The sequence below is a fragment of the Glycine soja genome, chromosome 19 (assembly GCF_004193775.1).
Source record: "Glycine soja cultivar W05 chromosome 19, ASM419377v2, whole genome shotgun sequence".
NCBI classification, from domain to species: domain Eukaryota; kingdom Viridiplantae; phylum Streptophyta; class Magnoliopsida; order Fabales; family Fabaceae; genus Glycine; species Glycine soja.
In genome coordinates, this window is record NC_041020.1 from 5,325,814 (window position 1) to 5,352,121 (window position 26,308).

General features: G+C 32.6%; 2 protein-coding genes across 3 annotated transcripts; both read left to right on the forward strand.

Annotated features, from left to right (window-relative positions):
* The first annotated feature begins 12,936 nt into the window (after positions 1-12,936).
* LOC114398224 (WPP domain-interacting tail-anchored protein 1-like) lies at positions 12,937-17,111 on the forward strand. Of its 2 annotated transcripts, none has more exons than XM_028360394.1 (4): positions 12,937-13,778; positions 14,455-15,548; positions 16,160-16,265; positions 16,852-17,111. In XM_028360394.1, exons 1-3 carry the CDS (start codon positions 13,265-13,267, stop codon positions 16,217-16,219), a joined length of 1,668 nt encoding a protein of 555 aa, XP_028216195.1. In that variant the 5' UTR covers positions 12,937-13,264; the 3' UTR covers positions 16,220-16,265; positions 16,852-17,111. The 2 variants fall into 2 exon arrangements, with proteins under 2 accessions (XP_028216195.1, XP_028216196.1); XM_028360395.1 differs by having other exon boundaries at positions 14,470-15,548.
* Positions 17,112-19,153: 2,042 nt separating this feature from the next.
* Positions 19,154-20,875, forward strand: LOC114400857 (E3 ubiquitin-protein ligase Praja-2-like). The gene has a single exon (XM_028363506.1). The coding sequence runs from the start codon at positions 19,427-19,429 to the stop codon at positions 20,567-20,569; it is 1,143 nt and encodes a 380-aa protein (XP_028219307.1). The 5' UTR covers positions 19,154-19,426; the 3' UTR covers positions 20,570-20,875.
* The last annotated feature ends 5,433 nt before the right edge of the window (positions 20,876-26,308 follow it).

Here is a 26,308-nt window from a genome sequence, read left to right on the forward strand (position 1 = left end):
TTTCCAACCACACACATCAAATATCCACTTAGTACATGTGAAATTACAAAACTACCCCTAATACAAAAACTAGTCTAGGTGCCCTAAAATACAAGGGCTGAAAAATCCTATATTTCTAGGGTACCCTACCTACATTATGGAGCCCTAAATACAAGGCCCAAAAATAATGAAACCTTAATCTAATATTTACAAAGATAAGTGGGCTCGTACTTAGCCCATGGGCCCGAAATCTACCCTAAGGCTCATAAGAACCCTAGGGCCTTCTCTTGCATCTCTGGCCCAATCTACTTGGAGTTTTCTATCCAATGCCCTTGCGGGGTAGGATTGCATCATTCCCTCCCCGTTGAAAAGGATTTGACCTCAAATCCCGAGGTTCTTGAAACTCTGGGCTTTTTTCCTCAACACCTGTAAAAAGAACAAAAACATATGTATTAGTGGTGTTTAGTATGTTGAAGTAAGGTAAGGTCTGAAAACTCATTTCCTGGGCATCTTCCCATGAAGGAACATGGTTCCTCACCAACTCAATGAGTGGTGCTACAAGTATAGAAAAACATGGGGCAAACCTTTTGTAAAAGTTTGTTAAGTCTTGGAAGCCCCAAAGTTTTCTTACACTTGGTGGAGCGGGCCACTCAGGAATGACCTTTATTCTCTTAGGGTTCATGGGAACCCCTTGATCATAATTTAAAAAATTAAGAAAAGTAAAGCAATAGAACATACCTTTTTCTGTATTTTCATGTTGATTATTCCTACCAAAAAGTATGACAAACCTAAGGTGTCCCATATGAGTGCCTAAGTTTGTATTGAAACTAAAAATAAGAACAAACCTACCTAATGAGTCCCTATGTACACAAATCATGAAGATGTTGGGTGCACGAGTGATTTTACAAAAGAGTGTTGCACCACCCAAAACATTCATCACACCACCTATTTTAGGGATTTAGTGCCTAATAATACCTATTTTGGGCACCAACAAAGCACAAGGATTTAATCTCTTGCGAACCAAACCCTCATCCAACAACTCCTTTACTTGAGGAATAAACTCAAGCCTAAGAGATGTGGCAATGCTAACAAGTGTCTTTTTACAAAGGAGAAAATGTGGAGGTTGTCTAAGAAGGGAAATTTCTTTAATATTTGTCTTTATTTCAAAATGTCTTTCCTTCTTAGCTAACCTCTTGGAAGAGACACTTACCTCCTTACACTCCTCCTTAACCATTAAAGGTTGTCCTTCTTCTTGGAGGTAGATCTCTTCACTAGATTCTTCCCCTTTTGCTTCTTCACTTTTACTAGAGGAAGGTGAAGTAGTAGCCTCATCTTGGCTACTATAAATGTCTTGGCCCCTCATAATCATAGTTTTCTTGGTGGGGCATTGAGAAGTAATGTGTCCTCTTCCAAGACATTTAAAGCACTTCATAGAGCTAGTCTTCTCTTGCATACTAGCCTTAAGGGGTTGCTTTTCTATTGTCTTCCCCTTATCATCTTTGGGCTTAGAAGGTCTCACCCCTAAGATTCCTTGACCTTGGTCTTTCTTTGGATAAGAGTGAGAGCCATAAGATTTTGAAGTAGACTTCCTTTTAAGTTGTTGTTCTACCCTTATTTCCCAATCTAAATTAGCCTCTACATTGTCCTTCCCATGGAAGTATGGGAGTTTAATGTTAACCTCTTGAGGCTTTCTTTCATTTTCTCTCCTATGGGAGTGAGGTCTAAGATGTGACCTATGCCTTCCTTCATAATAGCCACGAAGTTCTTCACTTAGGCTCTTGCAAGAGTTATGACTACTATAGGAGACATGTTTTTCTCTTTTCATTTCTTTCATTATTTTTCTTCTTTCTTCCTTTCTTATTTTCTTTCTTTCATCTTGACTTATTTCTTCCACTCTTTTTTTACCTTTTTCTTTTCTCTCTTGTTTTTCTTTCCACAACTTAAGGGATCTCAACTCATCTAATATCTTATACAAGGGGTCCTTAGGAGTAGAACCCTCACCATTAACACTAGATGAAGAATGAAGACTCATGTTGGTTCCTAAGTTATGGTTCTTTCTTGTTGGGGGTTTGAAAACAAAAGTTAAAATAAACTATGGTTGAAACTAGCCAAAATAAACACTAAAAGAGGTGTGAAAGATAAGTTAAAAACTAATTGGTAAAAGGCAAGCTATCTAGGAGGTTTGACAATGGAGGGTAAAGGAAATAAGCTATGAAAATAAGCAAGAAATTAAAGTGCAAGAAATGCAAACTAGGCGGATCCTAAGAGTGTTTGGATGACCTCATTTAAGGTTCCCAACAAAACACTCACTATCCTAAGGGGAAATTGCCTAAAATTATTACACACAAATGGAAGTAGGGTGACCTAGCGGAGGCTCCCAACTTATTTCCAATGAAAGGCCTTTTTGTTACAAAATTTGAAAGCAAAGCAAATTGCCAATTACAAAATTACAAAGAAAAAAGTCCTCAATTGTGGTGGCTATTCTCTCTTTAGTGTTTCACTCAATTTGGAGTGCTTCTTAGTCCAATAGCTCTTAAGGTGGTTGGCCCCTTGCTTCTTGACTCAAATTCTTCAAGATATGGCACCAATCCTCCTTTCCAATTCCCTATATGGCAACTCACAAGCAAGGAAACAAAGAGACAAGCAATAACCAAAGACCAAAAAAAATGAAATGAAAGATAAACCAATAGAGTTTTAACAAGACAAATTTCCAAGGATTATTCAACAATTAAAGCAATGGAAAGCACAAAAACCAAGCTAGGACTCAAAGAGAAACCTAGGATGGCTCTAGAGTAGAGTAGAAAAACTCTAAAAAAAAAGACTTAAGAAACCTCTAGTTTTGGCACTTGTTTTCACAATAATTTTCAATTGAAATTTCATAACTAGGATTGGTATAAAATAGGCACCAATTATAGAACAAATTTTGAGCCAAAACAACAAGCACACTTTCCTTTCACTTTTGTTTTTTTTTTCCTGGACACTGATTTTTCTGCCAACTTGTGAGATTTTTCTTATTTTTTCCTTTAATCCAAATCGCTTGGTTATTTTTTTATAATTTTGGTCCAGATGTCTAGAAAATTCAGTAAAAGTTTAAGCTCAAAAAACGTAGTGACCAATTCCCAGTAATTTATACAAGTTCGTATGTTCAAGCTGCCAGCACCAGCGATTTCAGGCTAGAAATCAAGAGTAGTGTTTATGTTGCTTAAAGCTTGGATAGTTACAATTTGTGTTTGCTTATGCTCAATTATCTTGAATAACACAATTAAAGAGAGCTTAAGACTTATTTTGATTCACAAATCCAGCCACAACTCAGCACCTCAACTCAACTTCATCATAGGCATCATGTAGGAAACTTAGAAAGCAAAAAAAAGTTCAAGAACAAGACTACTTCTAGGAATTGATTTAGAACATGTTATGAAGTAAATAACATGCATGAATTAGACTCAAAATTCAAAAGATAGGCTAAGAATTACAAGAATACATGAACAAATGTATCTAGAATTCAATCAACAAAATAAAATTCAACACAAACTTAGAACATAATGTGACAATTACTATGACTAAACATGACTCTAAGACAATATGGATTAAGTGATTTACACTTAGATTTTTGTGTTTTTTTTTCTAATCAATATTTTGGAACAAAACTTAGATCTAAAGGTTCAGCACAAGAATATTATGAATGAAAATTGATAGAACCTAAAATCAACACAAAAACAAGATTCAAGAGTAGATCTACAAAATTTGAACCATAGAAATGCAAGAACAAGTGTAGATCTAAGATTTAATCGGTTTATTTTTTTTTGAATCTACTCTAAACAGCACCAAAACACAAGACAATGGAGGATATACATGGAGAATAAGATGAAGAACAAGGAATTAAAGAGAATTCACCGAACAAAAAGATAGAGGAAGCAAAAGAACATCACCTAGATGAAGATGCTCTTGATACCACATGATGCAAGCTCCATTGGAGCTTGTAGGCCTAGGATCTTCTTCATCAATGGATTCCTTTGCTTCTTGGAAGATGAATGGCAGCGGAATAGAGAAAGGAAGAGAGAGAGGAGATGCCACTTCAAGGAGAAGATGAGTCTAGAAGAAGCTCACCACCATAGGAGGCCATGGATAAGAGCTTGGAGGAAGAAGGAGATGAATGAGGGGAGAGGGAGAGAAGAGCACGAAATTTTGTGCTCTAAATGAGCTTTGAAATCTGAATTTTAATATTCAAATGATCAAAGTTGAAAAAAATGCACACACATGATCTCTATTTATAGCCTAAGTGTCACACAAAATTGGAGGGGAATTCAAATTTCACTTGAATTTGAAATTGAATTTGTGGAGCCAAAATTTGGAGCCAAAATTTCACTAATTATGATTAGTGAATTTTAGTTATGGCTCAGCCCACTAATCCAAGATCAATTCCAAGATTCTCCACTAAGTGTGCTTAGGTGTCATGAGGCATGAAAAGCATGAAGGACATGCACAAAGTGTGACTATATGATGTGGCAATGGGGTGTAGTAAGCAAATGCTCACCTTCCCCTCTAAAATTTAATTGGATTGGGCTTCTACCAATTCAATTAAATTTATTTCCAACCACACACATCAAATATCCACTTAGTGCATGTGAAATTACAAAACTACCCCTAATACAAAAACTAGTCTAGGTGCCCTAAAATACAAGGGTTGAAAAATCCTATATTTCTAGGGTACCCTACCTACATTATGGAGCCTTAAATATAAGGCCCAAAAATAATGAAACCTTAATCTAATATTTACAAAGATAAGTGGGCTCGTACTTAGCCCATGGGCCCGAAATCTACCCTAAGGCTCATAAGAACCCTAGGGCCTTCTCTTGCATCTCTGGCCCAATCTACTTGGAGTTTTCTATCCAATGCCCTTGCGGGGTAGGATTGCATCAGGATTGATCTTAGTATAAAATATTTGTAGTCTCAAAAATATGTTTGTTAAATTAATGGTTAGACTGCATCTTTTAATTTCAAATTTTTATTTTTTTTGACAAATTTTACTGTTAACAAACTAATTTGATAGTCTAACAAAATTGCAATGAAAAACTTTGATACGTTAGAGCGCAACAAATATGTTTGATATGTTACTATTTTCTACATATTAAATTGATCAACAAATTACAACATAAACATTCTTTTTAAGGTGAAAAAAATCCATATGTTAATATTTTTTGATAAATGAATTTCAGCCGTTAAATATTCCCTTCAAGGTGCAATAATATATATTTAATATGTTTATCATTAAAGATATTATACTTGTAACACATGGTTTTTGCTTTTAAGTTATATATATATATATATATATATATATATATATATATATATATATATATATATATATATATATATAATAAATTAAATTTTGTTGTGAAATTATTATTTTATTTTATTTTTTTAGTTATATATGTATAATAATAAATTAAATACTTTTGTAAAATTATTGCTTAATCATAATTATTTTTGCCACATCTCAAATTAATTGTTGTAGATGTTTTTATTTATTTATTTTGTTGAATTAATATATTCGGTTTAATCTATATTTTTGTTGTGTCAAGTAAATGTTACTATTGAATGATATGTGTAGGATGCATGAGATGCGATAAATTATTTTATTATGAAATTGTGGTTGAGACTGTGTGTAAGTGATAATCATTTAGTACGTAATGGATTGTGAATTACATAATTGTTGAGATGTTCTATGTTTTGAGTTGTGAGCCATGAATTATGTAATCACACAACTGTAAGACCCTTTAAGGACGACGAGTTAATGCGCGATGAGTTGTGATGGGATCCACTGTGGGAACCCGACAAGTTTAATCACTTGAGGTGCACTGAGTTAAAATATGTTATATATATATATATATATATATATATATATATATATATATATATATATATATATATATATATATACAGTTGAGATTTTGAAAACAATTGAGTAGTTGTGTGCATTGCATAATTCATAAGTAGAGTCTGTGTGTTCAAATGTTTTTTGGGTTGGACCTAAATCAGGAGGGAGAGGTCCTGACGGACTCTTCGGAGTGTAGGCCTTAGGGGTCATCCGGTTTGAGTGCTCCTTTAAGCCTGTGCCGATCCCACATGGTTGGAACATTCTCGCAAAACAGAGTGACCCTGACTAGTCTCCCTATGATTTCACTTAGTGAGAGTAACCTGACTTACCCATTGTGAGGCATGTCCTGTCATGTACTCCTAGGCGCCCGACAAGGTTTTTCACTGAAAAATGGTACCACATTGCATGTAGGCTTGAGTCTAGAGTATTTGTTGCATAATGCATGTGTTTGACTTTCATTGAGTTAACAATTGTGGTTTGATGTTATTTTCTAGAGTGGATGAACTTGAATGGATGTGCATAATGTGTGTGATTTTGTGAAGTGATGTTAATTATATAAATTCAACTTTAAGTATTATATGTTTTACATGTTCTAATATTTTATTATATATGAATGTGATAACTCATTCCCGGTGTGTGTTTGTGTCTGGATTAAGTTTGCATTCACTTAATATCAGAGCATGTTTTGTATTCGAACAATTTCTACTATGCTTTTATTAAGTGAATGCAAACCCTTTATCTATTGAAATCAATTTAAAGTCAATGCGTTTTAAAAAAATTCGCATGATTTTATTTCCTTTTATTCGATTTTTGTGAGGGTAGAGGGTGTCACAGTCAACATAATCAACCTACCAAAAATCAAATACAAAACAATAAATAAATAACTCACCCTACTTCATTAACTAGCAAAGAAATCAAATCGAGTAACCCTTTTTTCAGCTCAGTAAAAAAACTCTCAACTCAACTATTGAAAATTTTTTTGTCAGCTCAAGTGCTCGACTACTCAACTACTTAACATTATAATAAGTTTGCCTCTACTGATTATGTATGAAGATATCAATGTAGCATTGTGAGCAAACATTTGAACACAAATTGAGAGAAATTTTTAAAATGAAATAATAAAACTTTTCATTCAGAACATAATAACTCAAAGATAATCACCTATAATTCTGCTAATGGAATACAAATCCATTAAAATTCACATATGTATTTGATTATGAACAAAGATAATCACACAAAAATCATTAAAATCAAATGCATCTAAGCAGCAAAACAAAAAAAGGGATAGAAGCAAATATAGACGTCAAGCATCAATCATGTTACAATCTCTTAATATATTACTGCAGATCTGTTTCTATTTTTACCCAGCAAACATGCATAGATTGTTGTTGAATAGCCAACATACATCTTAAATAAATCTAGATTTGATAATCAAATTGACTCTGGTTGCTAAACTAGACAGAGTAACAGAACCGTTCTTAACCAGCGACTCAACGAGTTAGGTCATGAAAGGAGAGGAGAAATTACCTTAGCATCGTGACGTGAAGCAAAGCTTGGAGCATGAGTGAGGACCAGCATGGCAGCGGCCAACGATGACGACGGAAGAGCAGCGACGATGACGGAGGAGCAACGACGATGAGGACCGCGATTGAGGGCCAGCGATGATGAGGACCGTGACTGAGGGCTTTCAAAGCAGAACTCGAACAAGGTGAGGTGAGTAGCTCAGCACGGAGTCGCGAGTAACGGAGTAAGTGAGTAAGCTTTGTAAACCCATAGACTCGTAACAGACTCACGAGTCTACCTAAATTCGTCCGAGTCTGCGCTAAATCTGACGATTCTACTCTGATTTCGATTCTACTTCCGATTCAACTCGCCGACCCTTGGTGGAATCGTAAAATCGTACGATTCCACGATTAAAAGTGAGAGTTTAACAACCATGGTTACCACAACCTCCAGATGATTCGCCTAATGACCCACCTGATAACCCCCCAATGATGATCCCAATACTTTTCCAATACACTTCCAACTATCCCCACAAGCCCTTACAAGTACCCCAACATCTACACCCCAAGCTCTTAGGCTTACATGCTCTATAATGGGCCACAGGGTCAATGTGCTTATTGATATTGACCGTTCACATAACATTATGCAACCCTGCCTAGCCAAACATTTACAACTGCGTATTACTCTTACACCTTCATTTCTAGTAATGATTGGTGATGGTAACCACATTTATTGTACTGGTTTATGCCCCCAAGTTTCACTTACTATGCAATCTCATGCTTTTCTTCTTCCATTTTATCAAGTATCCTTCCACGGTGCAGATTTGGCCTTAGGAATTTAATTACCTGGTTAAGTACCTTGGGACCCATTTTGTCTGATTTCTCAGTACCCTTTATGCAATTTGCCCACCAAGACACCCAAATCACTTTAACAGGAGACAAACAACCTTTATCATAGATATCTTCCTTTCAACAATTATGCCATATTGTCCATGCTGAACCCATATCTTCATTTCATATATTATTATCTCTCTAGAAAATTCCTTCAAGTACGACCTAACCCTCCTATTTCTCCCCTCAGATTAGTCAAAGCTCACCAGATCTACCACACTACTTATATCCTACCTAAATGTTTTTTCATCCCTCGATCATCTAAAACTATTCAAGTTTAGTATTTTTATTTTATTAATATTTTTTATAATTAACTAAATATAATTACCAACTACAAGTGTGGAATATGATATCATAATAGAAATGCCGACAAATAAAAAATTTTACTTTGATTTTTATGTATGTAATATTTGTAAATTTTTACTTTTATATATAATTCAATTTATTAATAATACTACAATATACATTAATGCACAGTATGATAAAATATAAAAAAAAATTAATGTAAAAAGCACGATAGTACAATGAAAATATAGACACATAAACACAATAAAGGTTGTGTTTCCGCTAGTGAGGATAAAAACATTATTTAACATATTTTAAGTAAAAAGAAAAATATTTGCCCACAACCCCACTCATGTATTTTACATGGTGCCTACCCATTATGCATTTTGTCTTATTAACTTCCTTCAATCCACTTGATAAGTGTCTTTGGGAATGCCTCTTGAATTTTGGCCACTCTAATCAACTGAATTATCGAGTAGGTCATGCAACTCAAGTATTCGAGCAACCATGCTGCTAGGTCAATCAATACAATGAGCCAATTTGTTTAAACATAAGAAAAATAATTTTAAAAAAATGTTTTTAAAGAAATAAATAATATTGGCTTCTTAAAAAAAGTAGATATTTCTTTTTAAAAAATAGCTAACACATTAAAAAAGCAGGAAATTGTTTACTTTTAATCATAAAAATAATTTTTAAATAAAAATGAATTTTTTTTGTATCTAAAGCTATTAAAATTAAGTAAGAAAATGAGATCATGTAGTTTATTTTTCAAGCATATTCTATTTTGGAAGCAAACGTATTTGAGGCAATATATCATTCTACATATTCTAATTAACCTTAATTCATCAAGTTATGGAAGACAAACTTTTTCATTAGACTCGATCTCTGTTCATCATTCTAGTTGAAGAATGATGATCTACACCGACAATGTTTTGCACTGCATACAAAACCGTGAACATGGGACAGAAAGGGAGAGGATGTCGACAACGTGTGGTTCGCCATGTGATCGTGCTATGGTCGGTCATTCAAGGGGGCTGGACATGATCAGGTGCTGCTTCATGATTTCACAATTTCCTTCTTTTTCAATTTCAAAATAGTCTGTTACTGAACTTTAATAACATCACTAAGCGTGAAATGCAATAGAAATTGTTAAGTTGATCCACATTTTTTTTCCTAAGCAACAATTGTTTGTGCAACAACCTATTCCATGCCCCCTCTAGTTGACATGAGTAGTTTTACATTATTTCTTTACCAATGAGTCTCTAAATTAAGCAACAATAGATTGAATCTTCTTAAATAAGAGTTGAATGTGATATTTATAGATGAAAAATAAATGTGATTGGAATGAGAAAATTTCACCTATGGTGATCAATCAAATTCTCTTAAAAAATATTATTCATTGACGGATACTCTCTACAAACATAATTAAAAAAAATAACTAATTCCTTTACTTTACTGTATACGAAATCTCTTCTAATTCTAAAGACATTTTTAATAATAACATATTACCATTTTTCAGCTTAATTGTTATGCTCGTTTTACATTTTTTTTATCTTTTATTTTATTTTCCTATCAAATTACTAATATTCATTACATTTTCTTCATTTCATTCTTTTCTTTTATAGTATCCAAAACTTAAAAATTTACTTATTTTACATAAATCACAATCATATTTAACCAATTAACCTCGTACAATTGATACCTCATGACCTGCTCAAATTTACCAAAACAGATTGGGTGTCCTCATCACTCTGCAATAGGAGATAAAGCATAATAACATTTCACATGAAATTTGAACACCTTTGTGGACAGCATAACAATTACATGTGTTAAGGCATAAGAATTGCATGTGTATTTATTTGTTGCATATAGTTGTATTTGAGTATGTTGCTTAGTCCATACTTCAATATGTTTTTTTTTGGATAACCAATAAATTTGACACAATTTGGTATAAATATTTGTTGAGAGAAATCATATTTACTTCTGTGATATTGGGTCTGGTTTAGTCATGCGTTTAGTAAAAATTTATTTAGCGAAATTATATTTACTTTAATGATGTATTGACCTCGAAAGACATTAATCAGTATTTGGTCATCAACTAATCATGTTCTCTCTTATATATTTTTTTAATATTATTGATAATTAAAATTTAAGGATGTGTTTACTTTAAGTAAATATTTTTTTATTTTTGTTTTTATTTTAAAAATTTATATAGTAAATAGTTAAAATAATATTTTTTAATTATAAAGAAAATTTTAAAAGCATTTCCTTAGGGTTATGGCTTTTAATTGTATGGTACTATACAATTTGTTAAAGAACAATACTGTTACTTAATTAGCACATAAAAGCTTTTGCACATAATTCATAATTTTACAGATGACCATTATCTTTTTTTTTCGCTCCTTTTTTTAGGATTAAATATAACTTCATTCCTTTTAATTTTTTCAAATTCACAGTTTTAGTCATTTATTATTAATTAGAAATATTTAGTTTGTAATTTTAGTCCTCTATTTTAAATTAGAGATATTTAACCCCTCACAGTTTCTATCAAATTTAAAAAATATTTATTTATAAGAAATTAACCTTTGATTCAAATTTAGTAACTAGACACAAGATTATTTGTTTAATGTATATTATAGTCAATATTAATCTTTTAATAGTTAATATGTTTTTAATTTGACGAAAGAATCAAAATTTCAGATTTTACAAAAGTGTATGAACTAAATTTTTCTAGTTTAAAATAAGGGGATTAAAATTATGATTTTTTTAAAAAATAATGGAATTAAATGATTTTATTTCAAAAGTAAGAAAATCAAAATTGCATTTTAAAAAGTGGGAAGAACAAAATTAAATTTAAGTTTTTTTATTGATTATCAACAGTGTTCATTTTCCTAACATGAATTATTTGAGTTGCGTATAATTATTGCTCTTTAAAAGGACCTATTTGAAAGAGAGATGCAATAAATGGAAAATAGACGTTTCTGGTTGATTTTTCAAGTGGATGCACAGTTTGGAAAGCAAAATAATACTAAAACACGTTGAAATGTTTGTTTGTCTTGGTATAAATTTATGAGTAATTATACTTTACTATGAAGCAAGACTCTCGTAGGAGGGACCAAGTATGAAATTTAATTTTAGTTAATAAATATTTTTTATTCTATATAGATATTAATATATATATATATATATATATATATATATATCAATTTTCATATAAACAATTAATAATTATATATTTCAAAATTTAATTACATAAATAATTTATCAAAACATCTTTTGCATATGACATAAAATATTTGCGGTTGAATTTATATTCAATTTTTTATAATTTACAAAATAAATATTAATATAGCAAGAATTATTTCCACACATTAATGATTTTTTAACTAAAAATGAATAAGTAAATTGTTTTAACCAAATTATATTTTATTTTTTCAAAGTTTAGAAATCAATGTTTTTAAATCTGTGAACTCAATTTAAAAAACACGTTAGAATATAAAAAAAAAAGAGAAATATTTTAGAATTATGATAGAAAAAGAAAAAAAATTACGTGTTTTGAAACTTAAGTTGTCAATATCTTATATTAGTGTACATAAGTTTGCCAAAGATTAATAAAAAAATTAATATTCAAATTAATAAAAATGAAAGATTAATATGGCTATTTCATTGACAATGCAATAGTTTATTATCTGGTAAATAGTAATAACAAATTACAAAAAGAAAATATTATTAAAATAAAGAATAAATGATATTTCAGTAGTTTATTTAGAAAGATAAAAAAAATACAATTATCTTTCCAATATAGATAACAAAAAAAGGAATAAAATATTTATCTAAAAAGTAAAGTAAAATATCATTACCTTTACAATGACACTTATTAAATAGTAATAAAACATTATATCAAAATTAAGAAAAGATGTATAACACTCAAGTGCTATTGTCTCCAAATTTAAACCCCACCAAATAAAATTAATTACTACAATATTAAAATATCATTTATACTTATTAAATGATTTATTATTTTCTTTAATTTTTTATTATAAAATTATTTTAATTTAAAATTAGTCATTTAATATATTACAAAACATTTAACACTACATTTGAAACAATAGGTGAACGAAATTAATTTAAAAATTTACTTAGAATCTATTGACATATCTAATCATATATTAACCTATATAGTATTTATAGATTTTTATAATAACTATTTTAAAAATATATTTAAAATATATTTATTAATTAATAATATAATAATCTTGATACTGACTAATAACAAACTCCAACGGATAAAAAAAAACTAATAATTGACTGTACATAAAAATTAAACTAATTAACTAACCCTCCAGTATAAAAAAATAAAAATAAAAAACTGTAACCCAAAAAAGAAACTGTTGGGACGCAAAAACGATGCGTTGCAGTTAGGGCGCGGTGTAACCGTGTAAGCTTAACTGCCAATGGAACTTGCAAATTAGAGATCGGATCAACGGCATAATTTAATTTTTTTTTATTCTCTCCAAAACATTGTAATTGGAGAAATTCTGATTCTATTTCCACTTTCAATTGTATCAAACAGTGCATTCTTTGTTTCAATTCTGCAATCCCCTTTTCCCAATTTCATTCCCCAAATTCAGTGGCATAACTTTTTCTGGCAGCAAAATTTCAGTTAAATTTCTTTCCTTTTTAGTACATAACTTCCTTCCCACATTTCTAGAACAAAAAGGGTGCTACAATGAGCACTGAAAGTGCTGAACATGATGCCAGTGTTGTTGATCTTGAAGGTGTTGCTGTTTCATCACCCAGTGGAAATGTGATGGGAGATCTGGGTGATGTTTACAGCACAATGCTCACAAGCCTTGATTTGGGTTTGGCTTGTTTCTCTGAGAAAGTTTCCAACTTGAGCAATTTTGTGATGCATGTGGAAACCAAGGAGTGTGAACTTGAGGCCTTGGAGAAAGAGGATCACATTGGTGAAAAGGGTCTGGAGTTTGATCTGTTGTCTGTGGTGTTGGATTCAGAGGTGAGAGAGTTGGAGGGAGTGTTGGACACCCTTCAAGGTGGGGTTGATGAGGCTAGAGAGTGGGGGTGTTCTTGCACTCATTTGGGAGAGGGTTTTGTTGCAATGCAAGAGAAGTTGGGTGATTATGAACAACAGTTGAAGCAGTTTGAAGAGGAGTTTAATGGCATTAAGATGCAGTCAGCCAGTTTTCAGAGGAATTTGTCTTCCTTAAAAAAGGCAGAAAATGGTATGCAGAGGATCTCATTTTTGTTTATTTGTTTACATATTTTATGTTTGGATTAAATATGTTTTCTGTTCTTGAAAATATCACTGTTTTTTGTTTTTCTTTTTTGTGAACCCGGGATATCCCTGGCCAACAGATAATTTTTTTAGTTACTATGAAAATTTTGTTTATTTTTTGTTTCTACTTTTAACAAAATGATGTGGCTTTTTTAGTCCTTCACTAAGATTAAAAACATTATAATGAGGGACTAGAATTAAAATTACATCATTTTGTAGGACAAGAAATGAATACAGTTTTTATAGTAACTAAAACAAAAAAAAAAGTGATATTTTTAAGGATTAAAAACATATTTAAATATTTATGTTTTCATGAAGTTGTTATTAAAGGGTATTCTTTTGTGTCTGTCCTATTATCTGGGATATCTGTTCTATTTCCCTGTGAAATTGATTGTGTGAAAGCTGCCAGAACTTTTCTTCTAGATTACTTTTATTACAAAATTGAAAGAAACAAAAAAAAAAGAGTGAAAGAAGAAAGTACTGTGAAGATCATTGACCTGACTGGCTCAAAATTTCTGTTTCTTGATTGATGTGTGACAACTAAGAATAGATTTGCGTGAACAGTTCTTCTATTTTTGTAAAGGTTTCTTTTTTTTTATTGGGGGGATTTTCAATGACAACAGGTAATGGTGATGCAGGTGAAATCATCAGAGAGGATGATAAATCTTTGAGTGCAAATGCAGAGATAAAACTGCAAACAGTTGAGCAACAAAGACATATTCTGAGAATGCTAGAGAAATCATTGGCAAGAGAAATGGATCTTGAGAAGGATATAAATGATTCGAGAGAAATTCAAGAAAATTTAAGACTAAAGATGTTCTTTTCAGAGCAAGAGTTTGTTAACATGGAGGGAGAAGCAATTGATGTTTGGGAAAGATGGCTTGAGGCAGACAATGCAAGTGAGATTCTGTTAGGAATTTCAAAAGGCCTTTTAGGTAAACTCCACATTTCTCAGTTCAGTTTAAATGGTCAAAGTCATCGTGAATCTGAGCTTCGAGCTAATCTAAAAGATGCTGAAGATAAACTAACCTTTGCCAATTCTGAGGTCTCTGCTTTAAGTAATAAGGTCTCTTCACTTGAGAAGCAACTAAAAGAATCGGAATTTCAGCTACTGAATGCAAAGGCCTCTGCTGATGAATATCAGAAGCAGTATAATGTTAAGTGTTCTGAAGCAAGAGACATGGGGAGTGTTATTGTTGAACTGAAAGAAGCTGTATATAATGCGGAAAGTAGGGCTAATAGTGCAGAAACTAAGTGTAAGTTATTGACAGAGACTAATTCGAAACTCGATGAGGAGCTGGCTCTTTTGAGAGGCTCATCTACAAGAGCAGAGTTGCTAGAGAGGCAGTTGAAAGAATCTAATCTACGATTGCAGAAAATGACAGCATCTGCTAAAGGTAGTCAGGAGAAACAAAGTAAGTTGTATTCCACAATTAGAGATATGGAAAATGTGATAAAGGATCTCAAGTCAAAGGTTTCTAAAGCTGAGGGTAGGGCTGATAGCACAGAGGACAATTGTATCATTTTGTCAGAATCTAATGCCGAGTTGAATGAGGAACTCAGCTTTATGCGGAGTCGATTGGAAAGCCTTGAGGGGTCCCTTCAACGAGAGGAGGAAGTGAAAATGGCAACTGTAGAGGACATTGGAAAGCAGGCCAAATTTTTCAAAAAATTGGTAACACAGCTGGCTGTCGAGAGAGAGCGTCTTAAGCAGAAGGTAATTTTATTTGAGATGAAATGAATCACAATTCATAATCATACCCTTCCACTTGCCTTTATTCCTCGACCTCTTCCAATTACTCAGATTTCACAAAGTTTCATATACACCTCATCTCTATAAACAGATTGATGCCCTGGTATAGGATAAACATCAATGTTATAGTGCACATGCATATTTTACCTTGCCTTTCGGGTATGAACTTTACTTCTTTCATATTCAAGTGTTCATGTGCATAAGCACAGTATGAGTGACTGGACTAAGCATTCGTTTCATATGATTTTTCCGCTTACTGAATAAGATTTATTTATTTTTCTAATCTGTGTCATCATGCATGTGGGTTCTTCCAATTTACACCTTTAATTTACAAGGAAACTAAGTTGATTGAAAATTCTGAGTAAGAAGAATAAGCTGTAGTGTAACACACCAAGTTGATGCGGTGCCCCATGCATGTAGTTTTTCCAGTATTCTTTTTTAAAATATTAATGATCTTGATGATAGATGAGGTAGAAAAAGATCAACAGACAATAAGACTTTGATAAATGATATGCCTAAACGTGAGATATCTTCCCTTTATCTGGCTTGCTGAAAATGTTGTGATTTATCTACAGATATCTTCACTAGCAAGCGAGAACAAAATTTTGGTACAGAAGTTAAAGCAGACATGTTAAGGATCCTTCATAAGAAGCTAGTGAGACATCAGCCACTGACCATGAGGTTGGTACTTTAAACTTTCTTTATTTGGTTTTTGATTTATACATGTAAATTACAGATTGGCCAGAATCCCTTTAACTGATTAACTTGAACAGATTAATTGGCTTAAAATTTTATATTTTGTTTTTTTTCTCTATAATGTTCTTCTGAAATTTTCTACTCGGAGAAGAAATACAGCATGTACAGTGTGTAAAAGAGTTACACTCGAATATATATAATATTAATATTATCATTTATGACTTAAGTTTATAATAACGTTTTACAGAACTGAGCAATAGCATCTGAGATAAAAGATTTAAATATTCAAATAAACATAAGGAAACAAAAGAAAAAAAAAGTGCATAGAATGAAATTCTCATTAATTATCAGGGGAAAACAGGCACTTCGTGCCTAATTGTTTTTTTATGTTTTTTTTAATAAAAAGAAAGATAATAAAAAGTTACTGGTGGTTGCAATGGTAATTATATGAATAAAATAGTAAGTTATGAATATAGTTATAAAGATAAGATGAGTATAAAGATGTAAACTAAAACACCCTATTTTCGTTATATATTGTTATAGATTATTACCCCTACTTTTTGTTTCGTAGGGTGGACACTGGACAGTACTTCAAAAGCAAGCTATCAGCAATAGGTAGTGAAGTTAAACCCACAGATTCTATGCCAGAAGTTAGGAGTGTGAGGAGAACAGATACAGGAATTCAATTCTTGACTTTTTACATCAATTCTTGTTTTACTGGTTTCATCTCATCTGTGGGTGATTTTTATTTGTGTTAAGTGAATTTGTTGTATGTCTATGTATTATTGCTCAGTAGATAACAGGATTTCTTTTTCTATTTATTCACAGGAACTTGTTGTTGTTGTATTTCATAATATTTTTTAAAATATTTATTTTATTATGAAATTTAATTATATAAAAATAAATATTCACAGTTTAAATTGTTTATTAGATACGATCACATGATGGGGATAACAATACAGCATAGCTTTCCCCTTTTGAGAGACAAACAAATATTTTACTTCAATCTATTTTAATGGAAACGATTTAGTTAGTAATGGTGAGTAACTATCATAGAACATTGCAGTAAAAAAAACTACCATTGAACATTTTAAGAATATTTTTTCTTTTAACTTTAAAGTTACCAAACTATTTTGAATATTGAATCATTGATATTTTGATTTTATTACATGAAATAATATCCTTACCATTATTGTTATTATTATCAACTTTGAAGCTTTACTTAGAATCTTCATTTTATATTTTGATATTCCAAAGTTCATAATAGAGTTTTAAATTAGTTGCTGATATTGACATAGAAAGAAAAGGCAATGACCATAAGAGATTTATTTACATTGAAATGAACTAAATTGTAACACATAATAATCTCTTAAGAGATTGAAAATATAGTTTTAAAAATAATAAAAAAAAGACATTATAATTTTATTATGCTTAGAAGAGGGGAGTGTACTTTAATCAAAAGAAAAAAATATAAATAAAATATATAATGTGGTGAAAAAAATAAGGAAATCTAGCTCATTTAGTTGATTTAGTTGAATAATATGTATGAATTATTGTATATTTTTTTATATATGTTTTATGAATAAATTTTTTTTTATAAAAAAGGTGTAAATATAAAAAAATTAGAATGTAAAAAAATTATATAATTAAATTTGTGGTTATACTTTGACTAAAATATTTTTCATTAAGAAGTCTTTAATTAATGAAAAATGTTATTATATTTTGACTAAAGTATTAATTAATTATAGTTAATAGAGAAAACAATACGGTTAAAAGAGAGTGAGTGATAATGGTTGAAAAAAAAAATACAAAACACGGGTTTGATTAGTTCGATTGGGAACTGGTAAATTGTTTTTTTTTTTACAAAATAAAACTTTCAAAACGATGCCGTTTTAGTTTAAAGAAAATGTAATAACAAGTGAAGTTTAATTTTTATTATTATTATTATTATTATTATTATTAATTTATGCATATTATGTTATCAATTTATACTTGAATTAGTGCCTTCATTGGTTTGATGATATTCTGATAATATGGGTTATTAATTTTACATGGTTATAGTGGGCAAAAATAAAGCAATAATGCTTAGAGAATGATTGAATGCAATTATATATTCAGATTAAACTAATTTCACGCTAATTGATCTGTGTGTTCTAAATTCATCAATTTTGTTAATAAGTCATCAATGTTTGAGACCCTAGCTAATTACATATTTAATGAGATTTTTTCTCTTAATTACGTTTTTTTCTACTATAAGGCTCGAACTAGATAGCTTGATCCGAGTCTAATATCACTTTGAACGAATAGTTAGTAATTAAAATATTTTAAATAAATATCCAAATATTATTTTCTCTTGTTCTACAATAATTGTCATCCTAATTTATTTTATACCAACAGAAAGTAACAAATATAGATGAAAGAGAATATTATCTCCGTCCCAAAATAAGTGTTGCCTTTGAAAAAATTATCCCAAAACATGGCATTTGACATATAAACATTAATTAATTCTTTTTCCAATACTCTAAATAAATGTTAATTTTTGAATCTAATATTAATATTATTATGTTTCATCTATTTAATCAAGTTAATTTTTTAAAATTATAACTTTCTTTAATCAATTTATTAACGTTTTTTTATACCTGTAAAACTATCTAATACAACATTTAATTTAGAAAAAAAATTAATTTACTAAATTAACCTTACATTAAATTTATATGTAAATTTTATAGTTTATCTTTAATATATAATAGATATAAATAAAAAAATAATATTATATTTATTTTGGAGCATTTTTTTCTTACATCACACTTATAATAAAACTGATGGAGTAATATTCATCCATTTAAAATAAACTCTACAATAATTATAGTCAACGTACTCGGTTACGCCAATCTCACGTAACATTTCCTTCCCCAACTTCGCACTCTCGAATTCCCGGTGACTCCCAAGTCTCAGTCACGAAAGAAAAACAACGTCACATTACACACACGCACGCACGCAACTAACACAACAGGAACATCAACAACAACAACAAGAAAAATTTCACAAACCTTAAAATCTTGTCATTTGGTTTCACACCCACAGAGAGAGAGAGAGATTCTTTCAGAGAATCGCATTGAATCCATTTTCGTAAAACATAACATAACATGTCTAATCATCATCATTCCTCCAATCCCTTCGCATCATCCTCATCCACTCACTCCGATTCCGATTCCGACTCAGTGAGTTGCTTCGTCACCGATCTCTTCGAAACTCGCCTCTGCTCCTGCGACGACGACACTGACATAAACCCCTTTTCCGACGTCGTTTGCGACCTCCACCGTACGGAGCATGTGTTAGGGTTAGGGTTTGGCGTTGAAATTGATCCCCATAGCCAAACGAATGGGGATAATCATCATCGTGATCGGGTTTTCGATGCTGATAGAGTTTTCAATTTCACGGTGGGGGATGGTTCGAGCGGGGTTAGGGTTGTAGGGTTTGGTTTGGATTCCGAATCGAGTAGCGAGGAGGGTGGGATTCGCGATGGCGGTGGGTTTGAGGATTTCGATGCTCGATTGTGTTGGGATAGTCTCTGTTTGGAGGATCAGAGGACGCTGAATGAGGGGTTTGAATGGGAGGAGGTGGAGGAGAGGGTGAACGAGAGAGAGGATTTGGGTTTGGTGGTTGATGAGGTTGAGATTGAAATTGAAGGTGATGATGGCGATGGGAATTCGGTGGCGTCAGGGTTCACTAATGCCGTTGAGGAGGAAGAAGAGGAGGAGGAGGAGGATGCCGGGGAAGAGGCGCTGAGGTACCTCGAATGGGAGATTCTCTTGGCGGTTAACAATTCGGAGAGGAATGTGAATGGTGTGTTGGAGCACGAGGGCAATGCTGTTGGTGGTGCTGATTTCTTAACAATTCAGGATGGTTATGTGTATGCCGCAGAGTATGATGTTTTGTTCGGGCAGTTTCTTGAGAATGAGAGTGCCTTGAAGGGAAGCCCTCCGGCTGCGAAGAGTGTTGTGGAGAGTCTCCCGTTGGTGGAGTTGTCGAAGGAGGAGTTGTTGCAGGGGAAGAACGTGGCGTGCGCCATTTGCAAAGATGAGATTTTGTTGGAGGAGAAGGTCCGGAGGTTGCCTTGCTCGCATTGTTATCACGGGGACTGCATTTTTCCGTGGTTGGGCATTCGCAACACGTGCCCGGTTTGTCGGTTTGAGCTGCCCACAGATGATCCGGACTATGAGCAGGGGAAGGTCAATAGGGCTGCTCGTGGTCTGTTGGAGCTTGCGGCAGCACGGATGCAATTTTGACTTGTCTGTTGTTGCTTCAGGTTATACACTCGGTCTTATGTATATAGCAGTTTGCTTTGTCTCATACAACTGATGATGATGATGAGAACAAATCTTTTGTAAGTAGTTTTCGTGTTGTGGTGGTTTTGGAATAAGTTTCATACCATGTTGCATGCTCTGGATATACCCAAAATGAATGCCTGTCAATACTCAGTTTATATTCAAATAATTAAAGTGTACAGCAAGAAGGACCATGTTAATGGTTTACTGTTCCTTTTAATGAAATTCTGTTATAATTTTTGGATTTATGAAGTTCTGTGTTCAGAATCATGCTGTATATAAAGTGTTGGTTATCTCATATTTGTATATATCTACAGTTTTGTTTACCTTTAGCTGATCCTTTCTCGAAAGAGTTGCTTTTCTAAGGAAATGGAAAATCTTGTATTATTATTCCTTAGTTGAATGTTACTGTATTTTTTACAAGATGGTTCTTGTTCATTTATGCTCCCTTTTTTTTCGTTTTGTGTAATGGAAGACTTTATTCCATCTCTATGTTTTCAGAGATTTTCCTTCTTCCTATTGTGCCTACTCAGTCGTCATGGACAAACATGTTATTTGGACATCTATGTATGGCATGCAAAGTATGTGGACCATGAGTTTAGAGCAGAAAGCTGCAAGTGAACCATTCGTAATTATTGTAGTACCATAGTCATAGTTGTCAATAGTGCCAAATAGAGGCGCTATCTCAGAATCGTGTCATGGAGTGTCCAGAGCAAACTACAGAAATTGAATAGCAGGTTATCATGGCTTATCAAGTAGTGGCTATCATGGCTGCAATAGCATGCAAAATCATGAAAAATTGCTGCTGGACCTGGCACTATTGGAGTGTATTACAAAATACCTATTTTAACTATGAAACAGCATTGTTTATAGCTGCTTTAGGGGTGAAATTTTGGTATTTCGTCCCACCTCTGAATCAGAATCAAAATCCTACTTTTTTAGTCACTTTTGCTCATTCTGTTTTATGAAGTAGCAACTAGCAACCACTGTTCTCTCTGACAACATTCTGTTATGAAGTAGCCACCCCTCTTGGCAACATTTCCAAGTGTTTTCTGGCTAGCAGTGACAGTTTTCAGCCATCCCTGACCTCTATCCATTTTCTGTTGAACCTGTCCCTGTTTCCTGCTAACTATGACCTATACAGCCTTGCTCTGTTCTGTTGCTGCTTTGTTTTATTTTTAATCTCTCTAAAATGGGTCTTTTATCTCATTGTTTTGTGCTCTCTTCTAAATTTTACTCATAAGTTTCTTTGTTCTGATTGGTCAGAACAGTGGCCGCGTCTCTACTTGCTTTCCTACTATAGCATTTTTTGGGCTTAGTCACTCTGCCACTATTTGGGATTCAAACGGAAGATATAAGGTTGACTTGGTGGTAAAGGATGAAGAGGGCGGGGGGTAGGTTGAATCCCCCGCTAACAAAAACTAACAATTAACATTTCAGATAAAAAAAAAAAAACTAGGACCGTTTATCAACCTAGGTGGCAGTGTGGAGCAGCCAACTCCAGAACCATTTCAGGGAGATAGCGGATAATAGGATGACCAATATATATTTAAAATTCATATCACGCATATATAAAAACTAATTTGTTTTTTTAAAATTAAAGACATTCATAATCAATAATCAGAAACCATAGTTTTAAGCTAATTACACTAGTCAATAACAACAAAAGTCAAGGAACATCAAAGAAAAATAAATACATCAAGAAAGAACATGTGGCTACATATCTGAACACAACCCAGGAAAAATTGAAGAATAGAGGAAAAGAAAAACAGACACACTAAAAATATGAAAACATAATAGTGACCACTCTGGGACTGTCACATGAACTAAACAGAGTCCAAAGGATGTGAACAGAAAAGACACCTCAGAACAGAGGTCATGTGGTTGGCTGGAAATACTTCTCAAGTGCTATGTGTTCACTGGAAACATGCTGGAGGACTGTGGATTAGACAGTTTACCTCTAGTAGAAGGGAGGCTAGGAGAGCAGTGCATTTGTTTAATGAATGCAATTCAGTGTAAATCAGTCTTTAAAATGATTTTAAAATTTGAACGCTATCTAATGAAAAAGGTGGGAATTGCAAAATTATCCCCCAAAAAATGGATGGATGACTAACAATCTGGAGCAAAGAAGGTCTTTTAACTATATTATCAATTGCAGCTACAACAACTGCAAATTGACACAATTTGGGGCATGAATCAGGCACTCCACAAAAACAAGACACAACAGCTTCTCTGCAGTGGCCAGATGCTGCGATGAAACAGTCACAGCTGTGCTGTTATTTCATTCTTGTGTGATGGAAATGCCATATTTGTTGTGGCTTCTGAAGCATCATTCATTTTCTTTCTTTTGTCGAGTTATTTATGCTGTTATCTCATCCTTTTTTCATGTCTGTTTTTCTATTACACGTTTTATGTTTTGGCATGGACAGGCAATTTGTTTTTCTTATGTAAACTATTCATCTTTTCATTGTCTTCTTGAGTAGAATGCATTTGGGTAATAGATTTTTCTTTCTTTTCTCTTATTATATCTTTTGTACACTCAACATTTTAGTGAGGTCATATTAGCACTTGACATCTGAATTTATTTTGTTACTTGGCCTTAATCTTAGCATATTTGGTTCTGCTTAAATTTAGAGAAATAATCATGCATTTTTTAAAAGCTCTCTCAGGGAGCTGAAAAATAAGCAATTATTTGACTAAAATGAACTAAACCGAACATGAACTTAGTTGAGTTGACTAGTACGGCTCAGCTTTATATTAAGGTTCTTATGTTTTGTTTTTATGTATAGTTTGATATCACACCTGTGACTCATATTTGAGTATTGTGTAATGGGTAAATATATTTGGACATACAACTATCCTGGAGAGGGAGAAATGCTTGGCTGTTGTTTTTATCTTATTTTGCAACCTTAAGGTTTTATAAACAGCTGACAAACTGTAAAAATGTGTGATATTTACTTTGTAGGAACTGGAAAGTATTCTTTAATAACATAGGCTTCAAAAGATAAGATGTAGCATGATACTATCTGGCTGATAACAAAAATACTATAAGATGGCTATTGGTGATTCAGAATAATTTTGAAGTTATTTTAGAGGATGGACTAATGTCTTCTAATATTTTTCAGTGCTAGATAAGCTACTTTTGTTTGCATAGCTTATACAATAATTAGCTTTCAGTTTTGTAAAGTTGGAGTTCACAATATGTTAGGCATGAGCAACTGTGCAGCTTAGAGCATGTTTGGCATGATCTGTGATCCTCCTGCATTTGTTGTCTATATATACCTTGGGGTTAAAGTCATTTCATGCCTGGGACTCAATGTGAGAAGTATAGTCTCTATTTGTTCTCTGTTGCCAAATCTCTAACTTTAATTTGAGCAAAGACTTCTTTTTGTTGCCATATAAGTTTCAGCCATTTCACATTTAAAAATTGTCTGCAACCAATTGAAGTGGCTGCTGAAGAGTACAAGGTTTTCTTTTATCAACTTTTCTTCTTCCGGTAATGTATACTCATACGATCATTGTTAGTATTTTATGATGTTAGGTACTTTCTTCATTGTGGCATAGTATGTTCTTTTTGGTGGGCATTGAGTTACTACATTTCGTTCTTTACTTTGTGGCTATTATTTTTATGTAATATTTTCTTAGCCTAAAACGGAGATAGCTCCTTGAATTTTATGTTAACTGCAGCAGCACATGTAATTCTAGTGGCAAACTCTACTATACAACATTCTGACATATAGAATACCAAGCAACTTTAGTTAGGTAGGGTGCTGGTTAGCTCATCCTTGAATGGAGTTTGGAGGGATGGGAAAGGGAGGGTGCTGGTTTAATTTTTTTATTTAAATTTTTTTTTTCATGAAAATTAGTTTTTATAATTTAATTATATTTTAATACATTTCAGAATTTATAGTGTAAATTTTTATATTACTGAAACTAGTTTTTGTAATATATATATATGTACAAAAACTCGTATTCAATTTTTCATATGTTAGAATATAATTATATCACGGAAACTAGTTTATGTAAGATCTGTAAAAAAACAAAAGTAAGGGTGTGAATAGAGAATAAGGGGTTTTCGGAAAGAGATACACATACAATAGTTTATTTTACTTCATTATTATGATGTGATAAATGTGTAGGAGAGAGAGATTTTTTTATTTTTTTTATAAATATGTATATAAATTGTTGCGTCTGTTCTTCAAGCGTTACCCTCCTATGCAATGCAGTCTGTGTACTTTCCTAGATCCATCTAGGATGGTTAACACTTCGTATATGATGAAGATTGGTTGGGCATTATGTTGAGTAGAGAGGACCTAAGGGTTCAAATCATGAGAGCGAAGTATAAGTGTGGTGATGACATGTTACCCATTATTGATACTAATAGGGCGGGTTCTAATTTGTGGAAAGGGATTTGTAACAGTTGGGTGAAGGTGCAACAAAACTTATGAAGGACCATAGGCGATGGAGCTCAAATTCAATTTTGGAATCATAGCTGGATTCCTGAAGGTGGTAAGCTTGGGGATGTGGCTTTAACCACTGTTTCTGCGCGATTAAGTTCAAATCTGGTTTCTCATTATGTTGATGATCAAGGTAGGTTGGAATTGCAGTTTCTTCAGAGCATGCATTCCGGTTTCTTCGCAAAGGTTGATGGCAGACATTGGGATCAAGTATTTGCAGTTGCTCTTAATAACCTGTGGTGGTGAAGAAACAAAACTATTTTCGAAAACTATCAGCTTCAGCCAGATGCAGTGGCAATTCAGATTTTGGCCAAAACTGATGGGATAAGTGAAAGCATCCAGTAATCTACTTCTATTGTGCCTGTTGAAGTTAGAGTTCTAGCTCATGGAAACATTTGCTGGAATAAGCCACCAAATGATCATTTTAAGTTGAATACTGATGGAGCTATCAACAATGACATGAAGAAGGCTGTTGCAGGCAGGGTCTTCAGAGACTCTAATGGTAAGGTGAACTTCTTTGCTGCAGATGTTGGGTACTGCCCTGTTGTAGTAGCAGAGAACTCTGGGTGATATTGCTTGGAATTCAGATTGCTTGGAGTAGAGGCCATAAGCAATTCTTGGTAGAATCTGACTCGTTGGTGGCTATTTTTACTCTCTTGAATCAGGGTTGTCCCTCCCACCACCTTTGTTTTCCTATGATTCGTAATAGCAATTCTTTTGAGAAGCAAGGAGGGATTTTCGTGTGGTTGCATACCCTTTGAGAGGGTAACCAAATTGCTTATTATCTTGCCAAATTTGGGTTAGACTTAGATAGACAATTGAGAATTTTCGAGGTTGTTCCTCATTTTTTATCAAACGCTATTTTAACGGGTGTAACTTTCCCGAGAGATTATTAAGTTTTGCTTAGGGGCCTTTTCCCCTCTCTTTCACCAAAAAAAAAAGAAGAAATTCTTATACTAATAACATTCTGTATTTTAGGTCCATAATAAATTAATAAATTTTATATTTGTTTCTTGATATTTTTTTTACATCAAGTTCTTAATAAAATAATAATTTTACTTTTGGTTTTTGGTATTTTTTAAAATTCATAATAAATTAATGAATTTTGTATTTGTTATCTAATAATTTTTTAACATTTGTCATTAATTTTTAAATTTTTCTAATTTATCAAGAATTATAAAAAATGTCAGGGACCAAAAAGAATTGTTAGTTTATTAGGAATTCAGTGTAAATTTTTTTTATC